The sequence below is a fragment of the Canis lupus genome, chromosome 8 (assembly GCF_048164855.1).
Source record: "Canis lupus baileyi chromosome 8, mCanLup2.hap1, whole genome shotgun sequence".
Taxonomy (NCBI): domain Eukaryota; kingdom Metazoa; phylum Chordata; class Mammalia; order Carnivora; family Canidae; genus Canis; species Canis lupus.
The window spans coordinates 67,970,149-67,995,010 of NC_132845.1; the positions used below are offsets into that span (position 1 = coordinate 67,970,149).

General features: G+C 40.2%; 1 protein-coding gene across 1 annotated transcript in view; it reads left to right on the plus strand.

The window, feature by feature from the left end:
* Window positions 1–18,566, plus strand: part of LOC140638922 (cytochrome P450 3A12-like) — a 35,595-nt gene extending 17,029 nt beyond the window's left edge. Inside the window, exons 5-13 of the mRNA XM_072837027.1 lie at window positions 807–920; window positions 1,166–1,254; window positions 2,435–2,583; window positions 6,022–6,149; window positions 7,816–7,882; window positions 11,897–12,057; window positions 13,860–14,086; window positions 16,737–16,899; window positions 18,149–18,566. Of these exons, the coding sequence (XP_072693128.1) occupies window positions 807–920; window positions 1,166–1,254; window positions 2,435–2,583; window positions 6,022–6,149; window positions 7,816–7,882; window positions 11,897–12,057; window positions 13,860–14,086; window positions 16,737–16,899; window positions 18,149–18,244 (1,194 nt within the window). The 3' untranslated portion in view covers window positions 18,245–18,566. The remainder of the gene's footprint in view (window positions 1–806; window positions 921–1,165; window positions 1,255–2,434; window positions 2,584–6,021; window positions 6,150–7,815; window positions 7,883–11,896; window positions 12,058–13,859; window positions 14,087–16,736; window positions 16,900–18,148) is intronic.
* The last annotated feature ends 6,296 nt before the right edge of the window (window positions 18,567–24,862 follow it).

Consider the following 24,862-nt stretch of genomic DNA (forward strand, 5'->3'; position numbering starts at 1 on the left):
CATGCAGGTCGATGTGGGACTCGACCCTGGGTCTCCACGATCACGCCCTGGGCTGAAGGAGGTGCTAAACCACTGAGCCACCCTGGCTGCCCGCAACTGATATTCTAAAGAAATAAAATAGAGTGCTGGACCCAGAAAAAAAAATATGGTTTTGGAAGCTGGAGGAAAGTTTCCAGCTGGTTGGCTTTGTAGGCCAGTCCTAAGCTAAGAAATATAATTATATTTTTTCCTTCTGTCTCTTTGGGGACAATACAGGGGGGAAAGATTTCCATGTAATTGCATCATTTCTTCATAATAGCAAATGGATTCCTAATCTTTTTTAGTGTTAACTACATTTTTTTTCTATAAAACCCACCATATCAAGAAATCTGTTTTTTTGAGATACTCACGCTTTAGATACATGTAAAGACAGAACTGGTAGAAGCAACTTACAGTTGACAAGGCTATCTATCTTCCATCAATCCAATTCCATTCTGCACAGCTTAGGAGAATATAGTAGGTGTTAATCATGTGAATTCCCCTGAAGGAGTGGTTTCCCTACCAAATTTTCCCATACCACATTTACACCGAAAAGGAGATTGGAATATAAGGGCTGGAAATACTACAGGTAGCTAGATGCCGCCTTCAGCCTTGCAGGAAGCACTGCACTGGGAACAAATATGTATCGAGCATCTGGCAAAAGCCCTTCTACTAAGTCAATGGTCACTAAAGATTTGTTTAATAATTTCTTCCCATTTAACAAACTTTCCGCAACCTTTGAGACTTCTAAAACTTATTTAGGGCAAAATGTTTTGCTTTGACTCTAGACTCTTGGTCCAGTGGGATTTATGAAAAGTGCGATCTCTCTGTCTGAGGATGAAGAGTGGAAGAGAATACGAACTTTGCTGTCTCCAACCTTCACCACTGGAAAGCTCAAGGAAGTAAGAAAAGAAGAAGACTTTTAATTAGGAAGTAAAGGAATACACCTGGGAATAAATATAAAATGAGATCATAGTCCATCTGCTGCATTTGGGCTTCCTAAAAATAGTCTTTTATCTTCATCTCCTGGAAGAAATATGATAAAATTTGTTATTAAATGTCCCTTATAGCTACATGCTTGTGAAAGTCATGTCATTCTAGTACTCGGGTTTTGGATTTAACTTCAGGTGGTGTACTTTGTGTGTAGATGTTCCCCATCATTGGCCAGTATGGAGATGTGTTGGTGAACAACCTGAGGAAGGAGGCAGAGAAAGGCAAGGCCATCAACTTGAAAGAGTAAGTAGGAGTGCAGCTTCTGGGATTCCAACTCTGTCACGACACTTTCCAACTGCTGCCACAGAGCCCAATTCCCACTGTTTAGTTACCACAGCTGAAGTAGACGTGTGGCGTTACAACAATGGGTCAGCCAAGGAGAGGTAGGTCACCTAAAAAGGCAGAGCAGCCAGGAGGGAGAGGGTCTTCTTTTGTGCACATGAGGCAGGATTAATTTATCTGCTATAATGTTACCTTGAATACCCTGGAAGACAAAAATATATGCTTGAATAAAGGAAACATGATTGTACCAAATCTTTGAGTGTAGGAGGTATGGAATGGTGGGGGCGGGGGGTGGAGAGCACTTGGTACAGATTGTGGGCACTGGGTGGGGAAGTTTTCATGTGGAATTTGGAACAACTTAAACCCCTTCCTGATTTTGTTGCAGATATTAGCAAAATACTAAATATTAACTCTTAAGATCAATTTTGGTGTGAATTAGTATGTATTTTTAAAGTAATAACATTCCTAGTTCTTCTATTTTCCAGAAGTGAGTGAGTCCCCAGGGCAATCTCGGATCACTGCAGCTGAGACAAAGTGGGTCATTCAGGAGACTTAGCAGGAGTATAGAGAAGGGAGGTGATGTTCCTGGCAGCACAGAACAGGGTGTTGGTGTTCTGTAACATACTATTGAGGAATCAGCTCTGAACATAGAGACTGTGGTAAGAGAGGATCCAGATCAGTTTCAACTTTCTTGACTCCCTGAGGAAGGGTTAATTATTCCACTATTTGTCCTGCTCAGATACTGTGATTATTACCTTCTTTTGCCCATTCTCAAAACACATTACTGTAAATTATCCATCTTTGGATCTCTAGCCCTCCATGACTAGATCTCTAGCCCTCCATCTTTGGGTCTCTAGATCTCCATGGCTGAGATCAAGCTTCTTGATCTCAGAAGTCCGTCTAACTTGCCCTAGAGACCCCATCACCCCCAGGACAAGGTGAGCTGAATCACTGATAACTCGTGAACATCTCATGAATGAATGTGATGGGATATAGACTCTTCAGATGATCCAGCAGGTGGAAGTGTGGCTCTTGTCTTGCCTGGACATTAGAATCTACATGTACTTCTTGCTGCAAATGTTGGATAAGGATAGTAAAGAGGTACTGATTTTAATTATTCGCATCTTTATTTCTCTCACAGTGTCTTTGGAGCCTACAGCATGGATGTGATTACCAGCATATCGTTTGGAGTGAACATTGATTCCCTCAACCACCCACAAGATCCGTTTGTGGAAAATACCAAGAATCTCTTAAAATTTGATTTCCTTGACCCATTTTTCTTCTCCATATGTATGTACAGTATTATTTTTCTTTTTCTCCTCCCTTTCCTTTTTCTTCCCTTCCTTCCTCTCTCACTTCCTATCTTGCTACAACAATCTTATTGAGATATAACTTCATATAACCTATAAGTTCCCCTTTAAAACCTACAATTCAATTTTTATGGTGAGTGTTCACTGACCAAGAAATGGACAAAAAATGTATATACCATGAAATTTTATTCAGTCATAAAAATGGAAGGAAATCCTGTATTTGGACTGCATGGTTGGAATCTGAGGACATTACAATAAGTGAAGAGAGTCAGGCAGGGAAAGACAAATACTGTCTGACCTCAATTACGTGTGGACTGAGAAAAATAGCACAAGAACCAAAGTCATACAAAAAGGAGATCACATTTGTGGCTATCAAAAGCAGGGGTTGGGGGTGGTACTTGAATGAAGGTGACCAAAGTTACAAACTTGCAGTTATAAGATAGTAAATACTGGACAGTTAAAAGCAACATTATACCTATTGTTATTGCTGTTGTATGATGTATTTTGACATATTAAGTTCTAATTCATGATCATTGGATATTTTTCCATTTACATGGGTCTTCTTCATTTCAACAATATTTGTAGTTTTCACAGTATAAGCATTTCTTTTGTTAAAGCTATTCTTAATCATTCTCTTCTTCTTGATGTTATTGTAAAGGACTTATATTCCTAATTTCACTTTTGGATTTTTTTTGCAGTGTATGAAACAGAATTGATTTCATGTGTTGATTTTGTATCCTGAAACCCTGCTAAATATATTTATTAGTTCCAATAGACTTTTATTGCATTCCTTTGGATTTTCTATGTATAACATTATATTGCTGATAATAGAGATGCTTTTACTTCTTTACCTCCTTTATTAATAGCTCTTTCTTTCTTTCTTTCTTTCTTTCTTTCTTTCTTTCTTTCGTCTACTTTTCCTGGCTCAAATTTCTAATACGATGTTGAATAGAAGTGGCAATAGAGACTTCCTTGTTTTTGCTTAATCTGAGGGGAAAATATCCAGTCTATATCTGTTAAGTGCAGTGTTAAGTATGAGTTTTTTGTAGATGCCCTTTATCAGGTTGAGGATATTCCTTTCTGTTCCCAGTTTGTTGAGTGTTTGTATTGCTAAATGGTGTTGGATTTTTGTCAAATAGTTTTTCTTTTGCCTGTATTGAGATGACCGTGTGGTTTTTAAAAAAATTTATTGTTATATTGTATGTATAACCTGGCATTGCTGGGGTTAAACCTCTCTTGGTTGTGGCATATCCTTCTTTGGATATGTTGCTGGGTTCATTTGGCCAGTTATTGTGTTGAGGATTTTGTGATGTCATAAGATGACATGTCATAAGGTACATTGGTTGGTAGTTTTCTTCTTCCTCAATATCTTTGTCTGGTTTTAGTATTGAGTAACACTGGCCTCAAGATTGAGTTGGAAGTATTCCTACCTCTTCTGTTTTTTGGAAGAATTTGTGTAAAATTGGCATTGATTCTACTTTAAATATTTGCTGGAATTCATCTGTGAAACCATCTGGAGCTGAGCTTCTTTTTGTTGGTCCTTTCTTCACTATTAACTCAATCTTTTTTCTCATCTTTCAGATTGCCTATGTGGGTTTTTAAAAAAAATATTTTATTGTTATATATTTGAAAGAGAGAGAGAAAGAGAACATGGGGGGGCAGGGAGGGAGTGAGGGAAAAAGAGAAGCAGACTCTTGTTGAGCAGGGAACCTGACTGAGAGTCAATCTCAGAACCCCGGGATCATGACCTGAGCCAAAGACAGATGCTTAACCAACTGAGTGACTCCGGTGCCCCTGCCTGTGTGTTATTTTTTTAAATGTCATCTTCTACTTTGTGTTGTTCTAGCAATTCTTCCATTTCATCTCAGTTATGTAATTTATTAGCTTACAGTTTTTCATGGTATTCTGTATGTCCTTTTTATTTTTGTAATGTCAGCAGTAATCTCCTCTTTCACTTCTAATAATAATAATTTGAATCTCTTCTCCTTTTTTGCTTGGTCCGTCTATCTATCTAAAGTTCTTTTGAAAGATTCAGCTTTGCTTTCTTTTTTTTTAAATTTATTTTTTATTGGTGTTCAATTTACCAACATACAGAATAACCCCCAGTGCCCGTCACCCATTCACTCCCACCCCACGCCCTCCTCCCCTTCTACCAACCCTAGTTCGTTTCCCAGAGTTAGCAGTCTTTACGTTCTGTCTCCCTTTCTGATACTTCCCACACATTCCTTCTCCCTTCCCTTATATTCCCTTTCACTATTATTTATATTCTCCAAATGAATGAGAACATATAATGTTTGTCCTTCTCTGACTGACTTACTTCACTCAGCATAATACCCTCCAGTTCCATCCATGTTGAAGCAAATGGTGGGTATTTGTCATTTCTAATAGCTGAGTAATATTCCATTGTATACATAAACCACATCTTCTTTATCCATTCATCTTTCAGCTTTGCTTTCATTGAATTTTCTCTTGTTTTTTATTCTCTATTTGATAGGTTTCTGCTATTGTCTGTATTATGTGCTTCCTTCTGCTTGCTTTATTTAGTGTGTTCTTGGTTTCTCAGCATGTTTTTGACAGAGAGGAAGGTAGTTGATTTAAATATTGGTTCTTTTTAGAAGTAGGCATATATAACTATAAATTTCCTTATGGTCACTGCTTTTACTACATCTTGTGAGCTTTGGTATGTGATTTCTTCATTTTTGTAATCTCCAAGTGATTGATTCCTAAGTGGCCTTTCGATTTCTTCTTTGCCCAGTGGCTATATAGGAATGTATTGTGTAATTTCTACAGATTCATGGGTTTCCAAATGTTGTTTGTGTTCTCGATTTCTCATTTTATTCCTTTGTGGTTGAAGGGCATACTCTGTATTATTTACATCCTGGCAACAATTTCTTAAACAGCATGATTAGTTATAATAGCATATTATGGTCTGGTGTTTCCAAAGAGACTCTAGTCCAAAAATAAAAGCCTAAGGGATCAGGAAATTGTTCCTGGGTTCCTTTGGTCACTCCAAAGATGTTCCAGAAGGCACAGATCTGACCTCTCTAGTGGTGGCCTCTATGTGTGACTTGCTCTGGCTCAGCCATTGGCTTGAAAGTTTAAGTAAAAGTCCTAGAAGGACAGACTCCTGGTCTCTTTTATTTTTAAAATTATTTTTAAAAAAGATTTTTTTTAAGTATTCATGAGAGATACAGAGAGGGGCAGAGACATAGGCAGAGGGAGAATCTGGCTCTGCACAGGGAGCCTGGTATGGTACTTGAACCAGGATCCTGCGAGTCAAAGGCAGACGCCCAACTACTGAGTCACCCAAGTGCCTATCCTGGTGTCTTTTAATCTTCTGATTGGTAGACCAAATTATAATTGCTCCAGGTAAATTTTGCATTTTCATTATGCTTTCCATTGTTCTTTTTCCTTACAGTACTGTTTCCATTCCTTACTCCGGTTTTTGAAATATTAAATATCTGGCTATTTCCAAAGAAAGTTACTGATTTTTTCAGAAAATCTGTAGAGAGAATGAAGGAAAGTCGCCTAAAAGATAAACAAAAGGTAAATCTATTGGTGGTTATGTGTAGGTATTCACTTTAAAAACAAAGATTTTATTTAATTTAGAGAGAGTATGTGGATGAACAGGAAGACAGGTAGAGGGAGTGAGAGAGAGAGACTCTGGCAGACTCCACACCAAGTACGGAGTCCAACATGAGGCTTGATCTTACGACTCCAAGATCATGACCTGAGCGGAAATTAAAGTTGGGCACTCAACTGACTGTGCCACCCCGGTGTCCCCAGGTGTTCACTTTTGATAATTTATTGAGCTGCATATACCCAACATCTGCACTTCTATATGTTTTTATGGTAGGTAGAGAACTGTAGGGTTTAAAGCAGGAGACTTCTAACATTTTAGGGAGAATGAAGAAGGTGGAGGTCAGGGAAGGAAATAAGAAGATGAGTCAGACAGACTATGTTTAAAATTTATTATTTTTTTAATAATAAATTTATTTTTTATTGGTGTTCAATTTACCAACATACAGAATAACACCCAGTGCTCATCCCGTCAAGTGCCCCCCTCAGTGCCCGTCACCCATTCACCCCTCCTCCCCTTCCACCACCCCTAGTTCGTTTCCCAGAGTTAGGAGTCTTTATGTTCTGTCTCCCTTTCTGATATTTCCCACACATCTCTTCTCCCTTCCCTTATATTCCCTTTCACTATTATTTATATTCCCCAAATGAATGAGAACATACACTGTTTGTCCTACTCCGATTGACTTACTTCACTCAGCATAATACCCTCCAGTTCCATCCACGTTGAAGCAAATGGTGGGCATTTGTCAAACGACAAATACCCAACATTTGTTTAAAATTTATTAATAAACATGGCAAGTAGTATGTCACTGCATAAACTTCAGTGAGAAAAAACTACCGCTTTCTTTCAATAAATTGTCAAAATGTAAAAATTACTGTGTAAAATCATTTTCCTGGTAGTGTAATTTTGCCAGATCTTACATTGGCAAAGAATCCCTTCAATTCAAAGCCTCTTATCTTACACCTTCTCCAGGGGAAGGTCCTATTAGGCACCTGGTGGAGTATATAGTCTATGTTAAATTTGACCCTGCCATAGTCTGGAATGGGTAGAAATCTTCTCTGGGCACTGAAGCTGCAAGCTGGCTAAGCCAGCTTTGCCTTCATGAGGCCTGATGGCCAGCTGTAGGACATGTGTAGGACAAGGAGACAGGGCTGATATCACTGAATATTGTGCAGAGTTCTGGGAGGGTGAGACATTGGAAGATGCTGACACAGAAGCTGCTCATGGACTCTGCAGAGGTCAGGGATTGGTCTATGTGGCTATTCATTAAGAATTAAGGCTGGAAGAAAGGACTGAAGTCAGGGACTTTCTCCTTAGCTAGTAGATGTGACAGGAGAGGGATCAGGCAACTCTTGGGCCAGGAAGGTATGTTCAAAAGTCAGAGAAGCTGAGGATCAGACAGAGACAGAGCAAGATCCAAAAAGCAATGAGACATAATGGCTGGATTCCTGTCAGGGAAACATCCTGCTCTCCAAGATTTATAGCTGAGCACTTTTGTTCACCGAGGACTCTGGCAACACTACTCTAAATTCGGGATGTAAATGGGCTATAGTCTCAGGATACTTCACGTCTGATTTACTTCTGACTTCACAAGTGATTTTTTGCCATGGAAATTTCTCTTTTTGTTTCTAGCACCGAGTGGACTTTCTTCAGCTGATGATTAACTCCCAGAATTCCAAAGAAATGGACACTCATAAAGGTAAGCGAGAAGAGCTTCAGAGGGCCATTGATGAGGTGGCTCAGAAAGAGGGGGTGGTTCCAAGGTGTGGAGGAAGATTTTTAGCAGATGGAATTTTGGCAAATTGAAGAAAGAAATATGTTCAGATACAAAAGGTAGACAGAGCATTTTCCAGAAAAACCAAGCCATACTACCTGTTCAAAGCTTGAAGGGGAACCATAGACAAAACAATCTGTGGTCTGCCACAGGGGAACTTGTTTCCAATGTCAGTCCTGCAGCCTAATCCAGACCCACCGAATCTGCCTGGAAATTCACATCAAGTCTTCATCACATAAGGAGGTACATGGCCCCAGTGTTGATGACCGTAACTTGAAACACTTGTGGTTATATTTTATTCACTAGCTTAATCTACTTCAAGTGTTTTTTCCCTTTTTGTAATTAAGAAGTAACTGGTGCAGGTATGTGTACACATTGTATTTCTCTTTAAATCATCATCTATTACTTTTATCATCCATGGATGGTCTTTGACTAAAACTATTATTACTATGATGGTTACAAAATGATGACTCTTTACTTGTACCATTTCTTCTATATTTTGAATAATAGTCCATTGTTAGGGTGAGCTTTCTATACGTCATCATTATTGTATTTCTTTCTTTATATATGTCGGTATGATCTCTTATATTACTAAGTGTCTTATATCATTTTTTTCTTAGATCCTTGATTCTTTCAGATTTTTTGTCTGGAAGCCCTTTAAGTGGGCACCTGTGTTTTTGTTTTTCCTTTCTTCTTTTTTATGTTTTCAATAGATTTTGGTTTTTAAAAAGATTTTATTTATTTATTCATGAGACACACGGAGAGAGAGAGGGGGAGAGAGAGAGAGAGAGAGAGAGAGAGAGAGAGAGAGAGAGAGATGCAGAGACACAGGCAGAGGGAGAAGCAGGCTCCATGCAGGGAGCCTGATGTGGGACTCCATCCTGGGACGCCAGGATCACGTGCTAAGCTGAAGGCAGATGCTTAAGTGCTGAGCCACCCAGGTGCCCCAGACTTGATTTTTTATAGCAGTTTAGGTTCACTGCAAAATCGAGTGAAAGACATAGAGATTTATCTCATATTTCCCCTGCCCCACCTACATACAGCATCCCGAATCAAAATCCCTCATGATGTGGTAATTTTTAAATAATCAATATACCTACAACAACACATTATTACCACCCAAAATCCATAGTTTATATTATAGTTCATCCTTGTTGATGTATATGCTATGGGTTTCGACATATATATATAATGATGTATATCCACCATTAAAAAAATAGAGTATTCTGTATCCTTTTCCCATATTATTTTCTGGGCATTACCTTGCATCCTGATGTCAGACATCTCAGATTTCTCTTCTGTTTCTCCTGATGAGCCCTGAACCAGCCATTTCTCCAAGAAACTCTGATTCTTTTTAGTTAAAATGGTATTTAGAAACCAAATCTGGGATCTAGGAGTACTCATTGCTACTAGGGGTTATTTGCTTCTATTTCCTCTCAGTGAGCCAAGTTAACAACATCAAATATATCTACACAGCACTGATCAACACAAATATTTCTTTATCCATAACCCATGATGTAAGTATGCTCTCAGTATTTAAAAGAAAAAAAAAACAGGCTTAATTTATAGTTGTTTCTATGACAGAAATATTTCCATCATGGTTAATTTCAAGCCATCTGTGATTTGACAACAAGCTCACAAAATTGTTGAATATATAACAGTTGATTCTAGAGGAAAAGGATGGGCTTATTCTATCATACCATTTATCTATCTATCTATCTATCTATCTATCTATCTATCTATCATCTATCTATCTATCCATTTATCCATCTCTACCTACCAATCTATCTCTACTTCTATTCTATCTATCTGTCTATCTATCTATCTAGTTCTACTTTTTTCTCTGATGGAGGAAATATTTTATATTTGCTTGGTCCTGTACAGAAACACTGCACACATGTGATTTTTGAGCACTTACCATGTGGCTAGTGTCACTGAGCTCTGAATCTTATATTGTATTTAATATAACTAATTAAAATTTAAATATAAATAGCCGCATCTGCCTACCTTATTGGAGAGTACAGCCCTGAACTTTTATTATCATGGGGTTTGTGGTAATGGAGAGCAAGAATTTTTTTATATATATTTTTTATTGGGGTTCTATTTGCCAACATATAGTATAACACCCAGTGCTCATCCCGTCAAGTGCCAATGTTTATAGCAAAAATGTCCACAATAGCCAAACTGTGGAAGGAGCCTCGGTGTCCATTTAAAGATGAATGGAAAATGTGTATATATATATATATATATATATATATATATACACACATACACACACACACAATGGAATATTTCTCAGTCATTAGAAAGGACGAATATCCACCTTTTGCTTCAATGTGGGTGGAACTGGAGGGTATTATGCTGAGTGAAGTAAGTCACTTGAAAGACAAACATTATATGGTTTCACTACATGGGGAATATAAAAAATAGTGAAAGGGAATAAAGGGGAAAGGAGAGAAAATGAGTGGGAAAAATCAGAGAGGGTGACAGAACATGAGAGACTCCTAACTCTGGGAAATGAACAAGGGGTAGTGGAAGGGGAGGAGGGCGGGGGGATGGAGTGACTGGGTGAAAGGCAAGAATTTGATAGTTGAATTTACCCATAGCAGCTTCACGAAAAGTGTGACTAGGAAATCGGAACTTTGTAGACTTTTCTAGCACTTTTTGCATTGTTTTTAGCTGTGAATTATGGGTTTGTAGTGGGTAGGTGCTCTCAGTATCTAAAGGTCCTAACACAGGTTTTGTCAAATAGATTAGGACATGACCATGCTGAGTTTCTGCCAGGAGCAAATCAAAAGATATTCCAATTTATATTCAGAGTGGGGCCATTCACTAAGGAAGGTGAAATTCAGGCCATGATTGCTAATTCCATTCACTGGATTCAATTCGTCTATATTTCATGCTGGTCAGTACCTTGCCTTGACACATTTTTTTCTTCTGCTTCTTTGGTGGCATTAATTAAGCCAGCTCCATTACCGGTCTTTTTTTTTTTTTTGTATATTTCAGTTTGTATATGTACTATATACATATAGTATAACACCCAGTGCTCATCCCTTCAAGTGCCCTCCTCAGTGCCCATCACCCAGTCACTACATCCCCCCACCTGCATGAACAGATAAATGAATAAAGAAGATGTGGTATATATATACCACATCTGTGTTGTAGTTTCTGTACATATTGGAGATCATGCACTTGCGAAGTTGTGTGCCAGGTCTTCTACTAGCTGAGACCTCTGAAAGGTATAATCCATGCTTCTCAAGCTAGGTTGTTCACACAAATCACCACATCTCATGAAAGCTCAGACTTTGATTCGATAGTTCTAGGGTGAGGTTTGAGATTCTGCATTTCTAATAAACTCCCAGATGCTGCAGATGCTGATGGTCCATGGATCACTCTTTGAGCAACAAGAATTTATCAGTAGACAATATTGTTCTCTTCACTTTCCACAAATATGTTTGGATGAAAGATCATTCATTTTTTCCTGACAATTGAGTCTTAGTATCACAAACTCTCTAAATAAATTTAAGTTCTCTTTTAGCTAGAAGAATATAAATTTTCCTGGGGGAGAATGGTATCCCATGTTACTTACGACTGAAGTACTTTTAGGATCCTCCAAAGGTCATGCTGATAACACCATGTACGTTAGACAGAAATGCCATCTCCTGAAATTACCTATCTGTGTTGGTGCAGAGGGTGGCACTAGCAGGAGCAGATGGCCAAGAATAGTATAGACCATAGGAAGAACCAGATCAAGATAACTTCTGGCTTTTCTGGCTCTGTAAGATAGACATCAGAGTGCAAACCACTCTGAGTTTGATTCTGAATTGCTTTTACATTTTCCCCAAGGGAATTGGGAGTTTCAAATGGACTTCTCATTATCTAAAGTGTGGTTTTTTACATTCACCTGTTATAGCTAATATGTGTTTCTTCTCCTTTTAGCTCTATCTGATTTGGAGCTGGTGGCCCAATCTATTGTCTTTATTTTTGCTGGCTATGAGACCACTAGCAGTTGTCTTTCCTTTCGTATGTATGAATTGGCCACTCACCGTGATGTCCAGCAGAAACTGCAGGAGGAGATTGATGCGACTTTCCCCAATAAGGTGAGTGGGTCATACCTGAAGAAGGGAGTCAGTGTAGGCTTGGTTATGTCTCAGTAATAGATTAGCCCTCAAACCTAGGTAGGTTTTCATAAAAAGGCTTACTCCTATTTCCACATTTGCGTGTCAGATATGGGCCTTAGCAGAAGATGGGAGTGAGTCTCTGCTCCAGACAGTTATTGGTGATACCAGGTAAAGAGGCTCCATTTTCTTATACCTGCATTATCTAGAACCTGGGGACTTATTGTTTGCTGGGTAACAAGGAGCTATGTGTTGCTCACTTGATTTTCAAATGTTTGGCCCTGAACTGACATTTGTCTCATCAGTTCATACCCCATTTGCAAAATGGTTTCCTGTAAATTCATGTGAGCTAGGAAATACGGGGATCTGCATGGATCCTGGATGAGCAGTGAGTTTCTCTACCACATACCCTATGAAGTATCAACTGTATTATCTCCATTTAACAAGTCAGGAAACTGAGCTACAATCTGTAAAATGTTGGCTCTTAAATATAACACCAAGTGATAGACACATAATTTCCCTCATTGTTTTCAGATCTCTGCGCAACCTGGAGTTCCCTGTTTATGAAGACACCTGACCTCTGGGTCTGTAGTGACCTATATGACAAACAGTGAAACTCCAAAGTGACAACTAGGAGACTGTTCCAGCAACAGAGGGTGGGGTTGAGAGTAGGGTTCTGATCCCCTTATTACTTTTCCTAAAAAGAAAATTTATGTCCAGAATTGGTAGCATCCAATTGTAGCCTTCTCTTGCCCTATTTGGTTTGAGATGAACTAGTGTCTCCCCAAATTATACTTTTTCAATATAATGTTCCTCTCCAAATATTGTATATATAATTGAAAAGCTAGGAAGCAGAATATTTCATATGGAGTATTCTTTTTAAGATTATTTATTTATTTATTCATGAGATACACTGAGAGAGAGAGAAAGAGAGAGAGAAGCAGAGGGAGAAGTAGGCTCCATGCAGAGAGCCTGACTTGGGACTTGATCCCGGGTCTCCAGGATCACGCCCTGGGTCAAAGGCAGGTGCTAAACCGCTGAGCCACCCAGGCTGCCCCAACAGAATATTTCTACTAGAAGAGTTTATGTAGAAGAGGGGATATTTTGTGTTGCATGTTCGCCTTTCATGGTGCAGATATGTGGCCCCTGTTTTGAAAGGAATCAGTCACTTCAACATATTCCACTTAAATTAAGGGTCATAGGGAAAGTGAAATAAGACAAAAATAGAGAGGGAGACAAACCATAAGAGAGTCTTAAGTATAGGAAACAAACTGAGTGTTGCTAGAAGTGATGGGTTGAGGGGATGAAGTAACCAGGTGGTGGACATAAGGAGCACTAAATGTAATGAACACTGGGTATTATAAGCAACTGAGGAATCACTAAATTTTATCCCTGAAACTAATATACACTATATGTTAATTGAATGAATTTAAACAAAAAACTTTAAAAAGATCAAGCGTCACACTCTATTAGTCACTTTTGTTCATATGAGGAAGAAAAACCACTATCTGGAAATGGGAAGGGTTTCAGGCCCTGTGTAGGGGATTGTCACAGTGGTCTCCCCTAGTCATTACTATTGCTCACAGCTATTTCTCACAGCTATTGCTCACATGTCAGTGGGCCATTGAGTAGATCAAAGGACATGGTAGACATTCAAATGTCTATAAATACCCTCATCAAAATAAATGATTCTTAGGTGTTCCTAACACTTCAGTAGTAGTACACAGAGTGCTTTGAGCATTGATCCAAATCTCCATTTATCTAAATCTGTTTCTTCCTTCCAGGCAGCACCCACTTATGAGGCCCTTGTACAGATGGAGTATCTGGACATGGTATTGAATGAAACTCTCCGATTATACTCAGTCGCTGGTAGACTTGAGAGGGTCTGTAAGAAAGATGTGGAAATCAGTGGTGTGTTCATTCCCAAAGGGACAGTGGTGATGGTGCCAACCTTTATTCTTCATCGAGACCAGAATCTCTGGCCAGAGCCTGAGGAATTCCGACCTGAAAGGTACAGGGAACCCTGCAAAGGGGAACCCACCCTCATATTGGAGGATATTCTGTATTTTCTTAGTATAGATGACAATCGTGTGGTGGTACAATGATTTATTTGTACATTTTTTTAATTTTTAGAAGTATTTTTCTTGTTACAAAATGAACATTATTGTCCAAATTTTACAAACTCTAGTTGAGAATAAAGAAAATTAACATCATCACCAGTCACAATATATCAGGATTATTAATCTTGTGATGTATGTCCTTGTGGATATTTTTCTATGCATATATAGAAGCTTAAAAGTTAAGATGGCATTATATATTTTTGGTATTCTGTGTTTGTAACCCTGCGCCACTATGTCTGCTAGGTATAGTGTGAGGACAGAGGCTGTGGTGCTGAGAGTTCACATCCCTGGCAGGAGGAGCAGCAGCCTGAGGACAGAGTGTGCTGGAGACCTGATAGGTCCTGTGCTGTCTGTGGTTGCAGTTCTAAGCATCTCCTATCTCTCTAGTATCCGGGATTTATCCAAAGTGAGGTTATCTGTTCTCTAGCCATTTGGACATCCTCCTTGGAGGGGTCTTGAGCTTTCTCTTCTGGGAATTCAGAGCAGAGTCTGGCTTTGAGTAAGCCTGAATTCTGCAAAAGTCCATGTTTTCCTGTTTATTGTATTGGTGGGCAAAATTTGGATGAGTTTTTAGAGACCTAGATGTTTAGCCCTGACTCAAGTCCCCGTTGGCAGAGCCCTTGTCTGGTTGCATGGTGTCCCTAGTGCTAGCAATGCATCTACACATAGTACTTGCTGAAAGAACTTATAATTGACCAAGTCATCTGTTTTCTGGACCAGGAGACCTGATGACTCCCACAAGCTCAGCTGTTCAATCTTCTGTAGCTTCTTGAACAGAAACCAGAGAACACTCCTGGTACTTCTTCATGATTCATTCAGCCATGAGAGGAAGTACTTATTATCTATGTGTGTTAGGGACTGTGCCAGGCAGTGAATCCATGTATTAAAAATGCCAATTATGGATAAGTTTTTTAAAAATATTTTATTTATTTGAGAGAGAGAAGCAAATGAGCATGAGCAGGGTGAGGGGCTAAGGGAGCGGGAGAAGCAGACTCCCTTCTCAGCAGGGAGTCCAACATAAGACTTGATCTGAGGACTCTGAGATCACTATCTGAGCCAAAATCAGACTCTTAACCAACTGAGCCATCCAGTTGCCCCTATTATGGACAATTTTTTTTTCTGTGAAAATTTTTTATTTACTCCAGTCTCAACTCCTTGATGTGTGACAACTAAACAGACAGACAACACAGAACTTTATTACTTTCAATGCTTTACATTACTTGGAAAATAAGTCACCTACTGCTTTGACATTAGCAACGTGACATGATACTCAAACAGCAATAATTGCATGTAAGGCTAGCCTAAAGAAGGGAGGAATGGGACAAAAGTCAATTGACTGGTGTGTAGAATAGGATTTCATTTGTTTCAGGAGGATAGGGAAGCATTTATGGACAATTTTTGACACAGGTACAAATATATTCTATAGACACAAGTGTGTGAAATATTTTTAATGAATCTATATGTGCCCACCACCTGCCAAACAACCACTAACCCATATCAACTGCCCCATCCACACACCATTATAATACCTAGACTGTTTTCCATATTACTTTTTTTAAAAAGATTTTTTATTTATTTATTCATGAGAGACACACACAGAGAGAGACAGAGAGAGAGAGAGAGAGAGAGGCAGAGACACAGGCAGAGGGAGAAGTAGGCTCCATGCCGGGAGCCCGACATGGGACTTGATCCCGGGTCTCCAGGGTCACAGCCTGGGCTGAAGGCAGCACCAAACTTCTGAGCCACCCAGGCTGCCCTGATTTCCATATAACTCGAAGGCATATCATCTATAAACATTCCAGTATGTTCTTCATGATATAAGGAGTTTATTTTTTTATATAAGTAGTTTAAATAATACCTCACTAAATGCCATTATCATTTCCCCAAATTTACATATTTCCTTAATATAAGTATTAAAGAAAGAATTTTGAATAAACTGTAAGTCTAACCCTCAAGGAATTTATAGTCTCTTAGAACAGATAGACAAGCCTCAGTGGTTATAGTGAGTATACATGGACCTGAGTATGATTATAGTGCAGTAGCATCATGTGCCAAATTAACTCATCTGAAAATCTTTTCTGTGTAAGTGGTTGGGAGTGGTCCTAGCAAAGAGTGTAGGGATGTGAAGGGAAAAATAACAAGGTAAATCATAGGAGGCATTTCTCTACTTCCTTTTTCTATGACCATGTGACCAACGTAAATGAGAATGGAGGCTCAAACCTACCTTTCCTTCAGTAAGACTCATTTCCTGCTTGCCTTTCAAAGTGTGGACATCTCACCACCCTCAATATAATTCTAGTGTCTAAGATAAGTCTTTTCAGTGGCATTCATCTCATGTCCTCAGCAAGACTGAATGCTTCATAGAGCAAGGAGTATCCAATGACCTGTAGTTTACAATTGTCACAGCAGAATAAGCATAGCAGGATTAAAGGAACCAGCCTATCAAATTTCCAATATACTCCTGGTTGAGAACCCCAAACAGGTACCTCTTGTGGTTTTTATGATTAACCAACTTGTTTTCCACTTCCATTGTGGAACCAGGTTCAGTAGGAAGAACAAGGACAGCATAAATCCTTATACATACCTGCCTTTTGGAACTGGACCCCGAAACTGCATTGGAATGAGGTTTGCAATCATGAACGTGAAACTTGCCCTTGTCAGGGTCCTGCAGAACTTCTCCTTCAAATCTTGTAAAGAAACACAGGTCAGAGAGATAACTTTCTGCATAAACAGTGTTTTATTCTTGCTTTTTTTAAACTAAGAGATGTGGATAGATGTATGTATGTGTATATTTGGAAATGGGCTCATTTATCCCTAATAATTCCTTCTATCACCAGAGAATCTATTTAGAGTTATTGTGACTTTTAAGGGTCCTTCAGCTCTTGGGTGCCACATCTATGGTTTATGATCACCCAACTAAAAGGGTCATCTGTCAGCGCATTTTGCATGACATGATTATGTGCAGACCTTTGATCTTAAGCAATGTTTTAAATTTCTTTCAAGTCCGCTGAAAGAAAGGGAACATGTTATACATAATCATGATATGCAGTGATAACCATGACATGCCTTTTGAAAGATGCTCTTCTCCATCACAATTTACAGATGCTCTGGTGACTAAGGTTCTCAAATCCTTGCTGTACATTGAAATCAGTGGGTTCATTAAAATACTGATGCCCAGATCATCTCAGATATTCTAACATAATTCACCCAGAGTGTGGCTTTTTTTTTAATTGGAGTTCATTTGCCAACATATAGCATATCACCCAGGGCTCATCCCGTCAAGTGCCCCCCTGAGTGTGGCTTTAAATGTGCCCCCTTTGATTCTCACGTGCAAGCAAGGTTGAGAATCACTGGTGTGAAGCATGTCTGGCAGATATGAAGGAGGCCTGCAGTCCAGGCCATCCTGGCTACTTGGCTCCATCTTCTGTAGACTGGCTCCAGTCAGGCTGTGTTCCCTTTCCATCCCAGTCTGTCATCATGAATGGATGTTTCCATGGGAGAGAATACAGGATGGTTAGCGTTGTAGATGTCCAGACAATAAAATGTGTAATAAACACTCAGGATGACCTTGCAAGTTTCAACATATACAAAATAAACTGTCACTTTTCAAAATTGTTTGCCGTAATGGCTGAAAATCTCTTAAATTTTAAACACTTATCCTTTTTACTTAAAATTCAGATAAAAAAAGAACACAAACCATCAAGGGTCTCCAGCCTGGTACAGAGTAGGTGCTCAAAAGATATATTTGTTGAATGAGTGATGGATGAATGCTTATATGCTCCTGTCTTGACACCTTACAGAATAATTTCAACATATGAGAGATATATGAATCTAAAAGTAGTATTTATATATTTGTAATGCATTTTTGTCCTTCATATATCTTGCCTGCTTTGCTTCTGTTGTTAGCAGGATTTTCATTGATTGTTTCTCATATACTTGTTTAACTGTTGCAGATCTCCCTGAGAATAAATACTCGAGGGATTATTCAACCTGAAAAACCCGTTGTTCTCAAGGTTGAGCCAAGAGATGGGAGTGTAAGTGGAGCCTGACTTTCCTAAGGACTTCCCCTTTGTTCTTTAAGAAGCTGGATCCCAGAATACCAGAGACCTCAATTTTCTTTATGAGTAAAACCCAAAAATGAAGATGGGCTTCACGTACAGCCTGTGATGGATGACTGGGAATTCCATACATTCATTTAGCTTTCTCCGATGTCTATGTCAAGCATTATATATTGTGTAAAGAAGTGACTAATTAAGTGTCAGACATGTAGACTCAGCCTATCCGGTTCACACAGACTACCCCCTGTTTGTACCATCTACTCTCCTGAGAACTGATCAAGAATAAAAATTTCTCAACAATTTTGTCAACGAACTTTAATAGAAACAAGGATTATTATTATCATTATCTTAAAGATTTTATTTATTTATTCATGAGAGACACAGAAAGAGAGAGAGGCAGAGATACAGGCAGAGGGAGAAACAGGCTCCACGCAGGGAGCCCAACGTGGGACTCGATCCCAGGTCTCCAGGATCACACCCTGGGCTGAAGGTGGCGCTAAACCGCTGAGCCACCCAGGCTGCCCAGAAACAAGAATTATTGTGGTGACTGTAGTAATGATGTTTATATAAAATGTCTTATTTTGAACATTTTACATTAAATATCACTCTGAGTGAGTCAATCAACATCTCTTTACAAATGTATTAACTAGTGGCTTCATGCACATTAAGGGGGAATACACAGAACCGATGAGTGAGAGCCAGTGACTGAATATTTTGAACATCACAGTCACTGAGTGGATGGGGCTTGTTCAGAACTCCAACGTGATATGTTAGATAGATGAGTTAATCTACTGTGACTTTGCCCATTGCTCAGAAATTTTTCTTTTTAAAGAATTTATTTATTTATTTATTTATTTATTTATTCATGAGAGACACAGGAAAAGAGGCAGAGACATATGCAGAGGGAGGAGAAGCAGGCTCCATGCAAGGAGCCTGATGTGGGACTCGATCCCAGGAATCCAGGATCATGCCCTGAGTCGAAGGCAGATGCTCAACCACTGAGCCACCCAGATGTCCCCATTGTTCAGAAAGTTTATTCATAGTTTAATTCTACAGGTTTTGGAGCACATTGTTGTGCCCAAGATTATGTTCTGAGAAACCACCAAGGAGCTGACACCGATGCAAGTACACAAGGGTTTATTTACAAGCTCGAGCTTGGGTCCAAGTATACTCCACACAGCAGAGCAGGGGCTTGGACCCCGAAGTGGGTTACAGCTGGGTTTTTTATGGGCTGGTCTAGGGGATTTTCAGAAGGGGTGAAGGAATTTTTTCCATTCCAATATGGGGGACAGGGTGGGGGAGTTTCTTAAGATCTGATATGGGATTCTCTGCCAAGGGCATTTTGAGCTCTGTTGTCTTTCTGATATGGGATTTCCTGCCGAGGGCATTCTGCAGTTTTTCCTGTAAAGTTCAGCTCTTATTCACAGGGGCCTAAAATGGCTGTACTTGTGCTAATGCTAAACTTGAGGCGAAATGGCCTTAATTTACTCAGCCTCCACAACATGTTTTTTTATAATACTCAATTGAGGCACTTAGTATTATATTGTTAGTTTTGAGTTAACATTTTCATCTCTCTACCCTGTGTTCTGGTAGGTGGGAAACATGCTTTGTCTTTATATTCCAGCCTCAGCTGGGGAGGTGGGCGAGGCGGGGGTTTGGGGTGACTGGGTGACGGGTTCTGATGAGAGCACTTGGCGGGATGAGCACTGGGTATTATACTATATGTTGGAAAAATCAAACTCCAATTAAAAATCTACCAAAAAATAGATTCCAAAAAAGAAAAAATAAAGTTATATTAATGGTGAAAAAAACAAAACAAAAAGGAACAGGAGGATGTGGTGGCACATCACCCAACAGGATGTGATGAGAAGAACATTGCATCACCTCTGGGATATTCTTGCCAACAAGAGAAACCTGAAAGTGTGGAGGCTGAGAAAATTAAGGCCATTCCACCCTAAGTTCAGCATTAGCACAAGTATAGCCATCTCAGGCCCCCGTGAATAAGAGCTGAACTTTACCTTACTTCAGTTAAGCCCCATATTAGAATCAGAACAGAGCTCAAGCCAGTGGCAGAAAGTCTCATATCAGAATGAGAACAGAGCTTAATGCCCTTGAAACCCCCATATCAGAATGTAAACAGAACTTGAGAATGTAAACCACCCCTTCTGGAGGTCCCCTAGACCAGCCCATAAAACTAAGCTGGAACCCACCTCGGGGTCCAAGTCCCTGCTCCGCTGTGTCAGGTATACTTGGACCCAAGCTCGAGCTTGTAAATAAACCCTCTTGTGTTTGCATTGGTGTCGGCTCCTTGGTGGTTTCTCGGACACATAATCTTGGGCACAACAAAAGTAGTTCCCAAAAAGATCAGACAAACCCAAGCTGAGGAATATCTACTCCTAATCTGTAACTGGTGTGTAATCTTCTACAAAGTAAAGGTCCTGAAAGCAAAAAAAAGAAAAAAACAAGCCCGAACAGATTCACTTTCCCACCAACCCCACCTCATAGCAATCATAACTAATGACATTTTCACCTGTCCCAGGAAGGTGAACTTTTAAGAGTCCTCCTGAAACTTCCTGATGGGCAGTAGTCAGTCATCTATAGGATAGAAACCCTGTAGGTCCACCCCCCAGAAAGAAGGGATCCTGACCTTAATCCTTTCTTTTCCTTCTATACACTTCTTGCCCCACCCTCCTTCCTATAAAACCTTGCATTTTGTACACCTCCTGGGAGTATCTGTCTACTTGCCAGGTAGGATGTGCCAATTCATGAATCACTTGATAAGGCCGATTAGATCTTCAACTTGTCTTGCTGGATTTTTTTTAAACAAAAGCCAGAGATAGACTAAGGAAGTGTTCCAGATTGAAGTAAAGAGACAACAGAGGGGGACATGTACCTCAGTCTGTAAGCAGGGTTCTTCTGTAATAAGGACATTGTGGGACAGTTGGGGAAATTGAGAGCTCTGATGGTTACATGGCAGTAATGTGTTAGCCTCCCTTTCCTGACATTGATGGAGAATCTCTTTGGAGGAATTGCAGGGGATTATGAAATATCAGGTCGGTATTTTACTCTGAGATGGGTCAGGAACAAAGTTCCTGGAACAGACTCTTCTGGAATATTGTGATTTTTTTGGGGAGAAGTAGGTCACAAAAGCAACTTGGGCCTACGTTGCTCAGCCCCATAGTCTGACTTGTATTGTTACATACAATGAGGCAGTACCACACAGTGATGAGAGATGGGGAGCTCTGAGGCTGGAGTTCCTAGAGTTTGAATCCTAGCTCAGTTCTAGACATTTCAGTGGCTTTGGGTAAATGAGGAAAAGGTGCCCCCTTTGCATAGTTTGGCCTGCAGGACTTGGGCTGCTTTTCAGCACCTTTATGCCCCTTAGTTGAATGCCACTGTGCACATACTAGCTTGGGCTTTGTCATTTTCCAGGTTGGGTCCCTAAAAGCAGAGCCAGAGTTGGGGATTCTGAAGCAAATGGTATCCTGAGACAGTGCTCTCAGGAGAAAGGATTGAGGCGAGCTGAGTAGAGCGGGACAACAAGCTGAGCAAAGCTGTGGTCAGGGGAGCCTGATCTCATGGGGAGCTTTGGAGGCAGAAATGTATTACAGAATCAATATCACTTTGAGGCAGGGGCTGTCATTTTGTACCCCATCAGTGACTGCATTCCCACCCAACAACTCCTAGGTGAAGTGGATTCAATTTGGCCAAGGGTGATTCTCCAGAGAGTAAAGCAGCTATGAGCTAAGAGTGAATACTTCCAGAAGCTTAGGGATGAGTGTGCTGCCCAGTGACAGGAGTCTAGTACCTTGCTCCTCTATAGACACTTACACATGGGACCATGAACTAATTAACACCTTCCTGCCTCGGTACTCAGTGCCTCAGATTGTGTAAAATAGGGGAATAATGGCAGTGACTATCTGATATGACGATGAAAGTAGATGGTGTGTGTGGGAGATATTTAAGACACACAAGCCATGGAGCATGCAGTGAGCACGTAATCAATGTCCCCTATTACTTTCATAACTGTATTATCCTCAGTCCTCAGGGGCCATGTTGGTCTGGACATTTGGGCTCCAACCTAGTCAAGTCCAGCTTCAATCTGCCATTTGAGAAAGTAATTGCATACATCTCTCCCAGAGGTTTAACTTAGAAAGTACTGATGTCTTGGCTGATGTTCTTCAGGAAATTTCAAAGAACAATATAAATCACCATTCCTTTTTTTTAATATATATATTTCTTATTGGAGTTCGATTTACCAACATATAGTATAACACCCAGTGCTCATTCTGTCAAGTGCCCCCCTCAGTGTCTGTCACCCAGTCACCCTCCCTGCCCGCTTCCCCTTCCATCACCCCTTGTTCGTTTCCCAGAGGTAGGAGTCTCTCAGTTAGGATGTTCTGTCATCCTCTCTGATTTTTCCCATTCATTTTCTCTCCTTTCCTCTATAATCCCTTTCACTATTTTTTATATACTCCGTATGAGTGAAACCATATGTTTGTCCTTCTCCGATTGACTTACTTCACTCAGCATAATACTCTCCAGTTCCATTCTTGAAATGTCTTTGTCAATAGAGAATAACGTGTATCACTGATATGGAATGAGGAGTTTTCAGCAGGGGCCACCCTCAACCATTCCACACAGACCCACCAGGAAGAGCTGGATTTGACCTTGCAGGGATTTGTCCTTGTTGTACTTTACTATCCCAGCTGCAGGAAGAAGGGCTCTCCTTGTCACCACAACCCTCCACCCTTTCTCCTCACAAGAGCTCTGCAAATGAGAAGCTGCCACACTTCTAACTCTGGGGTTACTCCAGTGAACTCCAGTTTATAACAGCCTTCCCAGCTTTCCTTTTTCTCCTGAAAAAAAAAAAAAAAAAAGCATACCTGCCTTTTGATCTTCAGATTTGGCTATGGTTTTGCTGCAGCTTGTTTGTCCTGGATTGCAATTCTCATTTATTCTTAAATAACTCCCTTTTGGCTGGTTTAAAACTGGGAGTTTTCAGTTGTATAGTTCACAGTCATCACAACTAGATATGGGCAGTGTTGGAGGCAGAAATGCACTGCAGTGATTGGAGGGAAACACTCCTACCGTGTTCATGTGGGCTCTCTCGGCCCTCTCTTAGAATTGCTTTTCTGGTGACAGAGTTCTGCCCAGTGTATCTGGCCATGTTCAGGCTGTGCAGCGCTCAGGATGCATGAAAAGCTAGCATGAGAGCTGCTTCAATCTTTGGGGGTCAAAGATAAGCAGGGCCAGGGAAATGTCAAGTCAAAATTAGCTAATTCAGGGTTTTCCCTTCTCTCCTGTTACAAGCCTGCTTCTGCAGAGTAGGTGACTGTTCATTGGGCTGGAAGTTCACATCCATGTGTAAACTTCCATATTCACTTCTGTAGGCCAAGAATTTTCCTCACCATAGAATCTTGTTTGAAGATGCAAACCGTTTTTATAAGTGTGGTAGTGGAAGTCTCATGTCATTATATAGGATTCTGTCTATCATCTATTTACCTGCCTCTATCTCTTTATCATCTATCCATATTTACCTACTACTTATCTGTCTTTTCTATCTCTCTATCTCTTTGTTGTATGTATCTTGAAACACAGAAATTTCTGAGGAGCCACGGGTTTCCTGGCCCAGTTGTTCAAGTGTCTCCAACTGAGACTTGTGAAGAGAGTCTTCAGGATGACCTCAGCCCTAATCTGTCTGCAAACACATGAGACTCCAAACAAGGGCTGACCAGCTGAGTCCAGTCCATTCCAGATTCATGGGTAAAATAAAAGATTGTCCAATCCTTTGGGGTGGTTGTTATGCCACATTAAATCATTTGAATATCCCTCTTTCACTTCGGGAGAGTCAGATTTATAGGACCCAGAAGAGAGGTGCCAATTGTGGGAAACTGGAAACTATCAACTTTCATTTCCTGTGAATCCTGGAGGCAGCAGTGGGGGTGTGGGTGAGGTAAGAGAAAGGAATGTTGGTGTCTAAGCAGGGGTGACCCTTAGAGTCCCATGGATCAGGGCCAAAGGAAGAAGTGAAAGGACTGACTATTGAGAACCTGAAAGTGTTGGGTCTCCTTGACACCAAAGCTTTGTGCCCTCAGCATGCCTCTCAGTAGAGCAACATTGTGATTGTAGGGATAGCTAGCTTTGAAGAGCACCCTACTGTCTCCTGGTATGTATTTTCTATCCCATGGATAGAGCTGACCTGGGAAACCAGGAGGATATTGAGGTAATGTCAGCATGTGACTCTGTGGCCAATTCATAAGAGACAAAGATTCTTCCACCTTGCCCCTCTTCGTCACTAGACTGGGGAAAGCCAGCTGCCATGTTGTGAGGGTAGTCAATTGGCCACATGCTACACATCTGAGACCTCCTGCCACAGTTAATATTAACCTGCCAGGCCCACAAGTGTACCACTTCTGATACGTTTCCAGTTCTGTCCAGTATACAGATAATGCAGCCCCAGGCAATAGTTTGGCTGCAGCCTCATGAGAGACTCTGGTCAGAACCACTCAGCCAAGTCACTTCTGAATTCCTTACCCAAAGATTCTGAGATGATAAAATCATTGTTTTATGCTGCTGTGTTCTAGAGTAATTTGTTGCAGGGCAATA